General features: G+C 45.1%; 1 protein-coding gene across 5 annotated transcripts in view; it reads left to right on the top strand.

Annotated features, from left to right (window-relative positions):
* Window positions 1-8,225, top strand: part of FEZ1 (fasciculation and elongation protein zeta 1) — a 139,411-nt gene extending 131,186 nt beyond the window's left edge. For 4 of the 5 annotated variants that reach the window (XM_082273334.1, XM_082273333.1, XM_082273331.1 and 1 more), the window contains one exon: window positions 6,460-6,819. In XM_082273334.1, the coding sequence (XP_082129460.1) occupies window positions 6,460-6,476 (17 nt within the window). In that variant the 3' untranslated portion in view covers window positions 6,477-6,819. Of the gene's footprint in view, window positions 1-6,459; window positions 6,820-8,178 lie in introns of those variants that run through there. The other variant, XR_014225964.1, reaches the window with a different exon arrangement.
* The last annotated feature ends 8,137 nt before the right edge of the window (window positions 8,226-16,362 follow it).

The raw sequence follows: 16,362 nt of genomic DNA, 5'->3' as shown, positions 1-16,362 counted from the left end.
CGATCGCGAGTGACCGGTGGACATCGGGTCCGCCGGTCACACGCACGGAGGTGTCCGTGAACGAGCCGAGGCGGGAGCGTGCTTCCGGCGGCGCGCGCCCACCCGCTATTGGCTCCCAGGCTAGTGACGTACCAGTACGTCACTTTGCCTGGCCGGGGCTGACTGCCGCAGTATACAGTCAGGTCCATAAATATTGGGACATCAACACAATTCTAATCTTTTTGGCTCTATACACCACCACAATGGATTTGAAATGAAACAAACAAGATGTGCTTTAACTGCAGATTTCAGTTTTAATTTGAGGGTATTTATATCCAAATCAGGTGAAAGGTGTAGGAATTACAACAGTTAGTATATGTGCCTCCCACTTTTTAAGGGACCAAAAGTAATGGGACAATTGGCTGCTCAGCTGTTCCATGGCCAGGTGTGTGTCATTCCCGCATTATCCCATTTACAAGGAGCAGATAAAAGGTCCAGAGTTCATTTCAAGTGTGCTATTTGCATTTGGAATCTGTTGCTGTCAACTCTCAATATGAGATCCAAAGAGCTGTCACTATCAGTGAAGCAACCCATCATTAGGCTGAAAAAAAACAAAACAAACCCATCAGAGAGATAGCAAAAACATTAGGTGTGGCCAAATCAACTGTTTGGAACATCCTTAAAAAGAAAGAACGCACCGGTGAGCTCAGCAACACCAAAAGACCCGGAAGACCATGGAAAACAACTGTGGTGGATGACCGAAGAATTTTTTCCCTCGTGAAGAAAACACCCTTCACAACAGTTGGCAAGATGAAGATCACTCTCCAGGAGGTAGGTGTATGTGTGTCGGATCAGGAACACTCTCCAGGAGGTAGGTGTATGTGTGTCAAAGTCAACAATCAAGAAAAGACTTCACCAGAGTGAATACAGAGGGTTCACCACAAGATGTAAACCATTGGTGAGCCTCAAAAACAGGAAGGCCAGATTAGAGTTTGCCAAACAACATCTAAAAAAGCCTTCACAGTTCTGGAACAACATCCTATGGACAGAGGAGACCAAGATCAACTTGTACCAGAGTGATGGAAAGAGAAGAGTATGGCGAAGGAAAGGAACTGCTCATGATCCAAAGCATACCACCTCATCAGTGAAGCATGGTGGTGGTAGTGTCATGGCGTGGGCATGTATGGCTGCCAATGGAACTGGTTCTCTTGTATTTATTGATGATGTGACTGTTGACAAAAGCAGCAGGATGAATTCTGAACTGTTTCGGGCAATATTATCTGCTCATATTCAGCCAAATGCTTCAGAACTCATTGGACGGCGCTTCACAGTGCAGATGGACAATGACCCGAAGCATACTGCGAATGCAACCAAAGAGTTTTCTAAGGGAAAGAAGTGGAATGTTATGCAATGGTCAAGTCAATCACCTGACCTGAATCCGATTGAGCATGAATTTCACTTGCTGAAGACAAAACTGAAGGGAAAATGCCCCAAGAACAAGCAGGAACTGAAGACAGTTGCAGTAGAGGCCTGGCAGAGCATCACCAGGGATGAAACCCAGCGTCTGGTGATGTCTATGCGTTCCAGACTTCAGGCTGTAATTGACTGCCAAAGATTTGCAACCAAGTATTAAAAAGTGAAAGTTTGATTTATGATTGTTAATCTGTCCCATTACTTTTGGTCCCTTAAAAAGTGGGAGGCACATATACAAACTGTTGTAATTCCTACACCGTTCACCTGATTTGGATGTAAATACCCTCAAATTAAAGCTGAAAGTCTGCAGGTAAAGCACATCTTGTTTGTTTCATTTCAAATCCATTGTGGTGGTGTATAGAGCCAAAAAGATTAGAATTGTGTTGATGTCCCAATATTTATGGACCTGACTGTATGTACTTGCGGCGGTCAGCAACCGGTTAAAGTGGAGTTCCACTCAAAAGTGGAACTTCCGCTTATCTGTCTCCTCCCCTCCTTCGGTTCCACATGTGGCACCTTTCGCGGGGGAGGGGGGAGCGGGTACCTGTTTTTGACAGGTACCCTGTCCCCACTTTCATCGGACCTTGCCGCGGCGAGGTACATCAGAAGTTTGGCCCCTCCTCCTCCCTCTGTTTCTAGTCCAGTAAAAGAGCAAAGCGCTCTTCGCGCATGCGCAGTAGGGACCTGGCCGTGTAGCCACAAGGCTTCACTGCCGGGTTCCCTTACTGGCAATGGCGGCGGCAGCATCCGACAGCCAATGGAAACATCGGCTTTTTACTTACCTGCTCTGTGCAATGGAATTGGGCAGAGTGGCCCAAACGTCTTCTTCTCGGGCCCCCCGCCAGCACTTCTGATTCTTCCTCTCCAGCGAGTGTCCCCATAGAAAGAAGCTCCATTCCAAGCCTCGCTGTCTGTGTCCTGCCCTCCCCTCCCTTGTCACTGGCTTTGATTGACAGTAGTGTGAGCCAATGGCTCCTGCTGCCCCAGCAAAGCCTGTGAGACCTGGAAGTGAGGGGAGAGAAAAGCTGCAGACAGGTACAGCGCTAGATAGAATAAGGACTCAGGTAAGGGGGGGGGGTGCAGACTGATGTCTAAACATTTTTTACCCTGAACTGTATCTAAAGGCAAAACTTTCTTTTTCATTTTGGGATGGAGAGTTAGAGACCCCGTCAGTTTTTTTTTTTTTTTTGCCATCTGTTTCTTATTGGGAAGATTTACCTGCACTTCCTGTTCCATGGTCAAAACAGGAACTTAGAGGAAATCCGTGCAAATTAAGAGAATTCCTTGCCCCCCCCCCCCCCCCCCAGGTCACCAGAACTAGTGTCCCCATTGGAAGATTTCTACCTTATTACTTTTCTGGGGAAAACTCAAAATTTGGGATTTACTTTCACTTTCAATGATAATTGCAAACAGGACAAATAGAGAGGGGGAATCTCCCTAATAGGGGGGGGGGGGGCACAGACCGCAATAAAAACTGACAGGGGTTCTAATACCTCTCTATCTTATCCAAAAGAAAAAAACTTTTTCCTTTTTTAGTTATAGTTTATTGCAAGAAATGCACTAAAGTAAAAAAAAATGTATGCTTTATAACCAATTGAAATGCTTATTAAAGTAGAATAAAGGGCTAAGTGATCCCGCAATTCTGGCCCCCCTCTGTCAGGGAGCAGCCCCTGCAGGGGAGAGGAGGGAGCATCAACAACTGCTGTTCCATAGAAGCCTATGGGTAATGTCACTGTTTCCGAAATTCCCAGCCGTTGTTGAGTGCTCCACAATATGGGGTTGCCGGAGCTGCAGGATCATGTGACTGGACCATAGCGAATTAAAAATAGTAGGCATTGGTGTTCGCAGCCTATTGCATTAGGGTGTGGACCCCAAAGCTCAAACACATGCATATATATATATATATATATATATATACAGTATCTCACAAAAGTGAGTACACCCCTCACATTTTTGTAAATATTTTATTCTATCTTTTCATGTGACAACACTGAAGAAATGACACTTTGCTACAATGTAAAGTAGTGAGTGTACAGCTTGTATAACAGTGTAAATTTACTGTCCCCTCAAAATAACTCAACACACAGCTATTAATGTCTAAACCGCTGGCAGCAAAAGTGAGTACACCCCTAAATTAAAATGTTCAAATTGGGCCCAAAGCGTCAATATTTTGTGTGGCCACCATTATTTTCCAGCACTGCCTTAACCCTCTTGGGCATGGAGTTCACCAGAGCCACTGGAGTCCTCTTCCACTCCTCCATGATGACATCACAGAGCTGGTGGATGTTAGAGACCTTGCACTCCTCCACCTTCTGTTTGAGTATGCCCCACAGATGCTTAATAGGGTTTAGGTCTGGAGACATGCTTGGCCAGTCCATCACCTTTACCCTCAGCTTCTTTAGCAAGGCAGTGGTTGTCTTGGAGGTGTGTTTGGGGTCGTTATCATGTTGGAATACTGCCCTGCGGCCCAGTCTCCAAAGGGAGGGGATCATGCTCTGCTTCAGTATGTCACAGTACATGTTGGCAGTCATGGTTACCTCAATGAACTGTAGATCCCCAGTGCCGGCAGCACTCATGCAGCCCCAGACCATGACACTCCCACCACCATGCTTGACTGTAGGCAAGACACACTTGTCTTTGTACTCCTCACCTGGTTGCTGCCACACGCGCTTGACACCATCTGAACCAAATAAGTTTATCTTGGTCTCATCAGACCACAGGACATGGTTCCAGTAATCCATGTCCTTAGTCTGCTTGTCTCCAGCAAACTGTTTGCGAGCTTTCTTGTGCATCATCTTTAGAAGAGGCTTACTTCTGGGACAACAGCCATGCAGACCAATTTGATGCAGTGTGCGGCGTATGGTCTGAGCACTGACAGGCCGACCCCCCACCCTTTCAACCTCTGCAGCAATGCTAGCAGCACTCATACATCTATTTCCCAAAGACAACCTCTGGATATGATGCTGAGCACGTGCACTCAACCTCCTTGGTCGACCATAGCAGGGCCTGCTTTGAGTGGAACCTGTCCTGTTAAACCGCTGTTTGGTCTTGGCCACCGTGCTGCAGCTCAGCTTCAGGGCTTTGGCAATCTTCTAATAGCTTAGGCCACCTTTATGTAGAGCAAAAATACTTTTTTTCAGATCCTCGGCGAGTTCTTTGCCATGAGGTGCCATGTTGAACCTCCAGTGACCAGTATGAGAGAGTGGGAGCGATAACACCAAATTTAACACACCTGCTCCCCATTCACATCTGAGACCTTGTAACACTAATGAGTCACATGACAACGGGGAGGGAAAATGGCTAATTGGGCCCAATTTGGACATTTTCACTTAGGGGTGTACTCACTTTTGTTGCCAGCGGTTTAGACATTAATGGCTGTGTGTTGAGTTATTTTGAGGGAACAGCAAATTTACACTTTTATACAAGCTGTACACTCACTACTTTACATTGCAGCAAAAGTGTCATTTCTTCAGTGTTGTTACATGAAAAGTAAGAATAAAATATTTACCAAAATTTGAGGGGTGTACTCACTTTTGTGAGATACTGTGTATACTGAACAAAATTATAAACACAACACTTTTGTTTTTGCCCCCATTTTTCATGAGCTGAACTCAAAGCTCTAAGACTTTTTCTATGTACAAAAGGCCTATTTTTCTCAAATATTGTTCACAAATCTGTGTTAGTGAGCACTTCTCCTTTGCCGAGATAATCCATCCACCTCTCAGGTGTGACATAACAAGATGCTGAAGTGCGCTCTCTACTGACGTCACAGAGTCGGTCCAGGCTCGGGCATCATCACGACCATGGAGTTGGGATCCTCCCACATGACTGGACCGACACCCGGCTCAGCCTCTCAGTGAGCTACTAAGAGCCTGAGCCGGCCGCTCCCGCCCCCTCCACAGCCCAGCGCTTAAGACAGTCAGCAGCTCACTGCTCGGGGAGCTGTGAGAAGCAGTGTTAGATCGCTCGGTTCTCAGTATTAGATCGCTCGGTTCTCAGTATTAGAGGCACCTTGGGACAGATGCAGAATCAGACCGATGCTGCATCCACCTAGGTAAGTATGAATAAAAGAAGCCTCAGACATCTCTTTTAATCCTTGCTCTGCCAGTGCTCTTTTCTCTATTGCTATATCCCGGATTGTTGGTAGGCCCTCGGCATTCTCACATACAATGCAGAAATATTGGTCCTGCATTGTACTTGATACAACCGTTGGCCAGAGCACCTCAGGGAAGAGACTTCTGGGGACCAGTGGCACAGATGGCCAGGGGAGGACTGGGCCAGGGGGCAGGGAGGCAATTGCCCCCTAGGCTGCTCTGATGCACCGTAAAAAGGCTGCACTGCTTCTGCCACAGACATGCCAAATGGATTCCTGGTGAAGAGAAGTAAAAAGTCCCTGCCGCTGACCTACTGAGTGCAGGTTGAAGACAAGGACAGTGTGCAGAGCTCCCCAGCATGGATGGTGTAAACTGTGTCTGAGCAGAGACCGGTTCCATTCCCCACTGGAGACTCTCCTCCCCTGGCCAGCCCCAACCGAGCTGTCCCAGCTCCCCCCCAACCGCCCCCTGCTGGCCAGGTCCCAGCTCCCCCCCAACCAGATTCAGCCAGTGAGTAGAGAGTACCTGGAGCAGGGCTTCAGCCTGTAATGGGGGTCAGGTGGAGGACAGGAAGAGTGGGAGGGAGGGGGGGGGGGTCAAGTCGCTGCACCATGGGCCTCTGGTTTGTACTTGCCCTATGGGCCACAAGTTGCCAGTCTGCCCCTGCAGATGGTGGGAGCCTGCTGGTAAGGAATAAGGTAAATATAACAGCTGATTCCTCTACCCAGGGCCGGGACAAGGGGTGGGCAGGAGGGGCCCCTACACCTTCCATTATTCATATTTAAATGACCTGCTTCTGAAAATGTCATATGCCTGGCTGTTGAGGCTGACCCTCTGGCTTTAGCACTTCATTGCGTACATATACTTCTTGCCATTTCCTCCACCTGAAAATAATCTGTTGTTTTCTCTCTAGTGCTGTGCCCAACCTAACGTGTCCTGTCACCAGCACCAATCAGGGAGAACGTATGTGTTACACCAGGACTGCATGACATAACATTTAAATTTGCATCGAATTAATCCAAACTACATGCCGGTATTATTACCTATTGCTTTCTCATCAATTTAACCACTACCTGCTCAGAGAAGCCCAGGATTTATCCCCCCATTCGATTTTATGTTGACTTGACCTCTGAATCTTCTACCAGCACATCTGCCCTCTGCTGGTCACAGGTAGGAGTCAGGTGTGCTTATTGCAGACTCCTACCTGGAGGTCTTGTTTTATTTTCATATCCAAGGTAAAATGATATTTTGGGACAATTTTGTGTTATTTGCAGGCAATATGTAAACTGCTTTGAATGAAGACACTACACCTTTATTCCTGGAGGAAGAGGAACGGAGCTCCAAATAAGACAACCCTATATGGTCCTTCATGAACCAAACCAGCCCTTGCATTGACAATGGCTGCTTGGTCATATTCGTTCCTTCAGCTGTTAATCTGTACCGGGTTCATGTTTATGGAATCGGCTCCGTGCATCCAAATTCTAGTTGGTTCGCCTTCTTTTTTTTTTTTTTTTCCTCCAGTTTTGTTGGTGAAGTTCAGACCTGTCTCTTGTACCTTGGTGTCAATCTTTTCCTTGTATTGAGTTATTTTGTGGACATGTCGGGAGAAGATACCGGATTGTATGTCATGTGTGTGCGCTTTGCCAAACAAGTAGCTTTAATGGAAAGCGTTTCCTTACCTCTGAGTATCACCAGAAGTGTTATCATCCGACCCCCCCCCCCCATCACACTCTAATTTATCATTTATGCAGCAATACGGTACCTCAAGACGGACAGACGGGCGAGGTGGCGGCGCCACCGCAAGGAAGGTCTCTGTACATTGTAGTGTGTTAGAATGTATCTTTGCGATTCTATTTACATGATAGTAAAATAAATCTCATGTAGTGAAGTTGTTGTGTGTTCTGTTTATTTACCTGTGACTATTTCCTTCTGCTGAACCCTCATCAGATAATGTTTCATCCAAAGGGTAACTCCACTTTCGTGGTGAAAAAAATCAGCAATAAAGAAAAAAAATATATAGCGTATACAATTGCGACACAAATCATATTGTGATTGAATGTTATTAAAAATGAACTTTCCTTTTCAATCTGCAGCTGTTGTAATTTTCTGAAAATGCAATGCAATATGGCTACCTGGAGGTGTTCTCTACACAGAATGTATACTGACCACACCCCCAGAAACATCATTTCCTGCTTGTGTGATTGGCTCACCAATTTTCCCAGAAGTCTGCACTAAGATACAAGTCAGATTTCTGGCATCCCCTGCAACAAAAATGTCATTTCTGGTGAGATCCTCCCAATAGGAACACGTCTAAAGGGATGCAGGCCCACCAGATTTCCTCATTAGTGCTCTGCAGCTGCCACAGCTGATAGATGATTATGAAACCACTCCCATTAGACCCACTCAGCACAGAGGAACAAACAATGATTTCTTCAGAATAACAAAAGGTAGAAATCTGCAACAAAGTTTTATAATCCTTGCAATGTACAGAGATCACCCAGCGGGGAATGTTTTTTTTCTCAACAAAAGTGGAGTTACGCTTTAAGGGGCAGCTGTGAATGAACCAATCGCCCAGTGGTGTATTTGTGGGTCAAAAAGAAAAAAGTTCCATTAAAGTATGCCTGTAACCAAGGTAAAATGATATTTTGGGACAATTTTGTGTCATTTGCAGGCAAGCCAAACCTCTTCAGCCCCCGGAAGATTTACCCCCCTTTCATGACCAGGCCTTTTTTTACGATACGGCACTGCATTAATTTAAGTGACAATTGTGCGTTCGTGTGGCGCTGTACCCAAATAAAAATGATGCCTTCCCCCCCCCCCCCCCCCACAAATAGAGCTTTTTTTTGGTGGTATTTCATCACCTGTGTGATTTTTATTTTTTGCGCTATAAACGAAAAAAACGTCAATTTTGAAAAAAAAACAAAACAATATTTTTTACTATGCTATGAAATGCATCCAATAAATATTTTTAAAAAATCGAATTTATTTATCAGTTTAGGCCAATATGTGTTCTGCTGCATGTTTTTGGTAAAAAAAAAAAAAAAAAGCGTATATTGATAGGTTTGTGCAAAACTTATCGCGTCTACAAACTAGGGGATATATATTTATAGAATTTTTTTTTTTTTTATTGCTTTTACTAGTAATGGCGGCGATCAGCGATTTTTAGCGGGACTTTGACATTGCAGCAGTCAAATCTGATACTGAGTGGCACTTTTTGGGGGCCAGTGACACCAATACAGTGATCAGTATCAAAAAATGCACTGTCACTGTACTAATGACACTGGCAGGGAAGGGGGTTAACATCAGGGGCGATCAAAGGGTTGGGTGTGCTTTCTAACTGTGTGGGGGAGGTGCTTTGACTGGAGGAAGACAGAAATCCGCAATCCTGCTTAGCAGAAACACAAGATCTCCATCTTCCCCTGTCACTGAACGGCGATCTGCCTTTTTTTACATAGGCAGACCGCCATTCTGCCTCTCCTGAGAACGATCGTGGGGTGCCAGTGAACATCGGGTCCGCCGGACCCCCTGATTGGTTCCCTCTGTGTCCAATCACAGTGGAAGAGGGTCGTCGGCAGTGAGTGCACGCGCCCCAGACCCAGTGCATGAAATCACATACAGGTGGAGGAGGGCCACCCTGCTGCAGTATATATGTGTGGGAGAGGGAGAGGGGGGGTTCAGAAGGGGTTAAACAAATACACATGTTACCATTGTTAACCTAAATCCTGCCTGATCTCTGTGGTCTCTGTGGATCTCTGTGGTCTCTGAAGGATAGACTACTAGAGAATAGGAAAACTACACATACCAAGCTCACACCATTGAGTGGAGCTCCACCCAAAAGGGGAAGCTCTACTTGTCTGCCCCCCCCCCCCCCACTGCCATATTTGGCGCCTTTTGTCAAAACCAGGTATCCGCTCCCACTTCCTGCTCAGTTGGCCACGGCAAAGTGAGCTGGAAGCTCAGCCCCCCTCCTGAAAGGCTGACAGCTGCTGCGGCTGGATGTGCACTGCGGTATTTACGTTTAGGACAGTATGTGCCTTGGGACAAATGCCTAGAATTCAGTTAGTTGGCATTCATCCTGGCCAACAAGATGGGAGAGCTGGAGCTGCTGATGTTTGAGGAGGACTTAGATTTTGTGGGGATAACAGAGACTTGGTTCGACAGCTCTCATGATTGGATGGCGACCATTCAGGGGTATTCCCTTTATCGAAGAGATAGAGAGGGTAAAAAAGGGAAGGGGTATGTCTGTATATTAAGAACAGTGTACAGGTAAATATGAGGAATGATATTAATAATGGAGCTATGGACGAGGCAGAATCCCTATGGGTAGAACTTAAAAGGGAAGGCACTATAGGGAAGGTAATATTGGGTGTATACTATAGGCCCCCCGACCTAATTTTACAGATATGATTGGCAGCAAGGATGGGAAATGTCATTATAATGGGGGACTTTAATTATCCAGACATAGACTGGGCAGAAAGAACTGCGCATTCAGCCAAGGCTCGGCAGTTCCTAAATGTTTTGCAGGACAATTTCATGGGTCAGATGGTGAATGCACGACAAGAAACAATGCGGTACTTGACCTACTGATTACTAACAATACAGACCTGCTCACGGATATAGAAATACGGGGCAACTTAGGAAACAGTGACCATAGGTCAATAAGATTCAGTATTAATTACAGTAATAGGAAACATAAGGGTAATATAAGGACACTGAATTTCAAAAGAGCCAATTTCCCAAAAACTGCGCTCTCTGCTAGAAAATATCAAATGGGATAGAACCCTGGGAACAAAGAACACGGAGGAAAAATGGGAGTGCTTCAAGAGCATACTAAACTAAGGGATTGGCCAGTGCATTCCAAAGGGAAATAAATTTAAAAGAGCAAAACTAAACCCTGGGTGGCTAAACTCCAACATTAAAATGCATATTAAAACTAAAGAAAAGGGCTTCAAAAAATACAAGGCTAAGGGGTCATGGGCAGCATTCAAGCATTACAAACAGTGTAATAAGAAATGTAAAGACAAAATCAAGGCGGCTAAAATAGAACACGAGAGACATATAGCGGAAGAGAGTAAAAAGAACCCCAAGAAAATCTTTAAGTATATAAACAGTAAGAAAGCGAGGCCAGAACACATTGGCCCCATAAAAGACGACAAAGGAAATTTGGCCACAGAGGACAGGGAAAAGGTGGAAGTGTTAAATAATTTCTTCTCTTCAGTCTTCACAAAAGAATTAGGGGGGCTACACTAACCCAGCTTGTAATGCTAAACTAAATAATACACCTCAGGAAGTACCCCAATGGCTAACAGAAGATAGACTTAGAACTAAACTAGAGAAACTTAACACCGGGACCGGATGGCTTGCACCCGAGGGTTCTTAAAAAGCTCAGCCAGGTGATTGCTAGACCATTATTCTTGATCTTTAAGGATAGTCTACAGACGGGTATGGTGCCAGCTGATTGGAAAAAAGCCAACGTGGAACCAATATTTAAAGAAGGGCCGCGATTTATCCCGGGTAACTATAGGCCGGTCAGCCTAACATCAGTAGTTTGCAAGATTTTGGAGGGGATGTTAAGGGACCACATACAAGTAATGAAAACTGTATTATTAGTAGTAATCAGCATGGATTCATGAAAAATCGTTCTTGCCAAACCAATCTATTAACCTTCTACGATGAAGTGAGCTGCCACCTAGATAAAGGTAAGCCTGTGGATGTGGTGTATCTGGACTTTGCAAAGGCCTTTGACACCGTTCCCCACAAATGCTTACTGTACAAACTAAGGAAGGTAGGTATGGACCATAAGGTGAGTACCTGGATAGAGAACTGGCTCCAGGGGAGAGTGCAAAGGGTGGTGATTAATGAGGAGTACTCGGATTGGGCTGGTGTGGAAAGTGGGGTCCCCCAATGTTCTGTCCTGGGACCAATCCTGTTTAATTTATTCATAAATGATCTAGAGGAGGGGATATCTAGTACAATCTCAGTATTTGCGGATGATACTAAACTAGGCATGCCAATATCTTCTGGGCAGGATGTGGAAACCTTACAAGCGGACCTGAACAAAATAATGGGGTGGGCAACTACATGGCAGATGAGGTTTAATGTTGAAAAATGTAAAGTAATGCACTTGGGCGTCAGAAACACGAAAGCAAGCTACTCACTAGGGGGGGAACCTTTGGGTGAGTCTAGGATGGGAAAGGACCTGGGGGTACTGGTGGACAACAGGCTTGGCAGTGGCATGCAATGCCAAGCCGCTGCAAGCAAAGCCAACAGAATACTGGCATGTATAAAAAAGGGGATTCACTCCAGAAATAAAGAGATTATTCTTCCACTCTACAAGACTCTGGTCCGGCCACATCTGGAGTATGCTGTCGAGTTCTGGGCACCGGTCCTCAGGAAGGATGTGCTGGAACTGGAAAGAGTCCAGAGAAGGGAAACAAAAATAATTAGGAGAATGAAGGGCATCGGCTATGAGGAAAGACTACAAGCACTGAACTTATTCTCTCTGGAGAAGAGACGATTGAGGGGGGATATGATATCAATGTACAAATACTGTACTGGTGATGACCCTAGCATAAGGAACAAACTTTTTAGAGAAAGGGAATACAATAAGACACGTGGCCACTCACTAAAACTAGAGGAGAAACGGTTTAACCTTAAAATACGTAAGGGGTTCTTCACTGTCAGAGCAGTAAGGATGTGGAATTCTCTTCCACAGGCAGTTGTATCAGCAGGGAGCATGGATAGTTTAAAAAAACTATTAGATGGGCACCTTAAAGACCACAACATACAGGGGTATACAATGTACAACATACAGGGGTATACAATGTACAACATACAGGGGTATACAATGTACGGTTAACAGCAAACACACACACGCATCATAGGTTGAACTGGATGGACTGATGTCTTTTTTCAACTTCACAAACTATGTAACTATGTAATATTCCTGGGTGCATACTGCCATAAACATAAGTATTACTAAGTGCACCATCCAGTCACTGCAGCTTTCAGCCTCTCATGGAGTTTGACAGGCTGCCGGCATAGGGCTGGGCAGTGTCCCCGTGTCCTCCACCCGTATCTAAATGTCAGAAACCCATGCACTGGGGCTGAACACCTAGGCCCCTTTCACATGGGCTTTCCGATCCATCAGTTTTTCAGGCGGAACTGATCGGATGCTCCATGCAGCCTTATGGAGCTGACACCTGCTGCTATCTGATCTGATCCTGTCCATGAAATCCAGATGGATGGAAACCCAAATTTCCATCTGTCTGGAGGATCGGATCGGATGAAAACGGACAGGTGGTCTGTTATTATCCGATCTCCCTTAGAGGGGAGCGGGGCTCTGACCGCTCCATCTCTGCACCCAGAGTGGAGACGGAACTGTCATCCGCCTGCTCAGCGGGGATCGGCGGATCGATCCCCACTGAGCAGAAGGGAGTCCGCCGGGCGCAACGCCCATGTGAAAGGGGCCCTAGGGGATGATTTACTAAAACTGTAGAGTGCAAAATATAGTGCAGCTGTGCATCATGGTAGCCAATTAGCTTTCAACTTCAGCTTGTTCAATTAAGCTTTGACAAAAAGACCTAGAAGCTGACTGGTTTCAGTGCAAAGCTGCACCAGATTTAGCATGCTCCAGTTTTAGTAAATAAACCCCCTCAGTGTCCATTGGGCCTTCTGTCTGCCTGCCCATAGACATACAGTGGGGAAAATAATTATTTGATCCCCTGTGAATTTTGTAAGTTTGCCCACTTACAAAGAAATGAAGGGTCTATCATTTTTAACGTGTAATTTAAATGACAGAGACAGAATATTGACCAAAAATCCAGAAAAAAACACATGGTACAAATATAAATTGAGTTGCAGTTCAGTGAGTAAAATAAGTATTTGATCCCGAGCAAAACATGACTTAGTAGTTGGTGGAGGAACCGTTGTTGTTAAGCACAGAGGTAAGACGTTTCTTTTAGTTGGTGACCAGGTTTGCACACATCTCAGGAGGGATTGTGGTCCACTCTTCTTTACTGATCTTCTCTAAATCCTTAAGGTTTCTTGGGTGTCGCTTGGCAACTTCAAGTTTCAGCTCCCTCCATGAATTTTCTATAGGATTAAGGTCTGGAGACTGGCTAGGCCACTCCATGACCTTAATGTGCTTCTTTTTGAGACACTTATTTGTTGCCTTGGCGGTATGTTTTGGGTCATGCTGGAAGACCCATCCACGACCCATCTTTAGTGTTCTGGTTGAGGGAAGAAGGTTCTCATCCAAGATTTTACAATACAGTGCCTTGCGAAAGTATTCGCCCCCCTTGAACTTTGCGACCATTTGCCACATTTCAGGCTTCAAACATAAAGATATAAAACTGTAATTTTTTTGTGAAGAATCAACAACAAGTGGGACACAATCATGAAGTGGTATGAAATTTATTGGATATTTCAAACTTTTTTAACAAATAAAAGACTGAAAATTGGGCGTGTAAAATTATTCAGCCCCCTTAAGTTAATACTTTGTAGCGCCACCTTTTGCTGCGATTACAGCTGTAAGTCGCTTGGGGTATGTCTCTATCAGTTTTGCACTTCGAGAGACTGAAATTTTTGCCCATTCCTCCTTGCAAAACAGCTCGAGCTCAGTGAGGTTGGATGGAGAGCGTTTGTGAACAGCAGTTTTCAGTTCTTTCCACAGATTCTCGATTGGATTCAGGTCTGGACTTTGACTTGGCCATTCTAACACCTGGATATGTTTATTTGTGAACCATTCCATTGTAGATTTTGCTGAAAGTTTAGAGGGACGGCCAGGTCTTTGTAGATTTGCAGTGGTCTGATACTCCTTCCATTTCAATATTATCGCTTGCACAGTGCTCCTTGGGATGTTTAAAGCTTGGGAAATCTTTTTGTATCCAAATCCGGCTTTAAAATTCTCCACAACAGTATCTCGGACCTGCCTGGTGTGTTCCTTGTTCTTCATGAAGCTCTCTGCGCTTTAAACGGACCTCTGAGACTATCACAGTGCAGGTGCATTTATACGGAGACTTGATTACACACAGGTGGATTCTATTTATCATCATTAGTCATTTAGGTCAACATTGGATCATTCAGAGATCCTCACTGAACTTCTGGAGAGAGTTTGCTGCACTGAAAGTAAAGGGGCTGAATAATTTTGCACGCCCAATTTTTCAGTTTTTTATTTGTTAACAAAGTTTGAAATATCCAATAAATTTCGTTCCACTTCATGATTGTGTCCCACTTGTTGATTCTTCACAAAAAATTAGTTTTATATCTTTATGTTTGAAACCTGAAATGTGGCAAAAGGTCGCAAAGTTCAAGGGGGCCGAATACTTTCGCAAGGCACTGTATATGGCCCCATCCATTGGCCCCTCAATGCAGGAAAGTCAGCCTGTACCTTTAGCAGAGAAATAGCCCCGAAGCATAATGTTTCCATCTCCGTGCTTGACTGTAGGGATGGTGTTCTTACGGTCATCTCAGCATTTTTCTTCCTCCAAACATGGCGGGTTGACCACAGCACTTTCTCCCAATCCTTCTCTGAATCGATTAGATGTTCATTGGCAAACTTCTGAGGGGACTGTACCTGTGCCTTCTTGAGGAGGGGGACCTTGCGATTGCTGCAGGACTGTGGTCCCAACTGCCTTGAGATCATTCACAAGCTCCTCATGTGTAGTTCTGGGCTGATCCCTCACTTTTCTCATCATCATCTTTCCCCCCATGAGGCCAAACCTTGCATGGAGATCCAGACCAAGGGCGATTGATGGTTATTTTGTATTTCTTCCATTTGCGAATATTTGCTCTAACAGTTGTCTCCTTCTCACCAAGCTTCATGTTGATGGTCTTGTAGTCCATTCCAGCCTTGTGCAGGCCTACAAACTTGTCCCTTTGACAGCTCTTTGGTCTTGCCCATGATGGTGAGGTTTGAATGGAAGAAAGATTCTGTGGACAGGTGTCTTTTATACACATAACGAGTTATCATTAAGAGCACATTCTTAAATTGACAGGACTAAATCTGTGTACTACATGAGCACATACTGTAGCCAATCTGTGGGAGCCAGAATTTGCTTGGGGATCAAATACTTGTTTTACTCACTGAACTGCAACTCAATTTATAACATTTGTATCGTGTGTTTTTTCTGGATTTTTGGTTGCTATTCTGTCTCTATCATTTAAAATACACCTATGATAACAATTATAAAGAACACAAGAAGAGCGCCTCTAAGTGCAGTGGTTTTAATTAGAGATCGACCTATTATCGGCAACACCGATATATCAGGAGCTGATATGCACTTTCCCCGATATATCGCACTCGGCCTTTTGATTTGCCGATATTGCCGATATTTAGGGAAAATGCTTGTACCGGGGTGATGCCTGCAGCTAGAGACATCACCCCGGTACCGGTGTCCATAGCCGACGGTCGGCTGACTTATAATGACAACCGATGTGGCTGAGAAGCCACTCGGCTGTCATTACAAGGAGCGGGAGGGGACGTCCCCCCCCTCCCGCCGCCTTCCACCGCTAGCCCGGGTCTCCCTTCCCACCGGGAGACCCGGGCATCCTACCTTCACCGCCGCCGCACAAGAGAAGACCCAGGTCTCCGGAAGTGATGTGATGACATTACTTCCGGGTATTCAGGCGCCGAATTAAAAAAAACTGACAGCATTCAAAACAGCCAAACTTGGCGATTTTAATGTTTTTGGGTGCTGAGGAGGGGTTTGGGGTCCCTCCACAAGGAGTACCTGTAGAAAAAAAAAAGAATAAAAAAAATTTTTTTTTACATGTGTGAAAATATCGGCAGATATCAGCCGATACCGATATCCGA

This window comes from Pelophylax lessonae (assembly GCF_965119305.1).
Source record: "Pelophylax lessonae genome assembly, chromosome: 12".
Classification (NCBI taxonomy): Eukaryota; Metazoa; Chordata; class Amphibia; order Anura; family Ranidae; genus Pelophylax; species Pelophylax lessonae.
The sequence above is the reverse complement of the archived record's forward strand: the minus strand, read 5'-3'. Positions and strand labels throughout refer to the sequence as shown.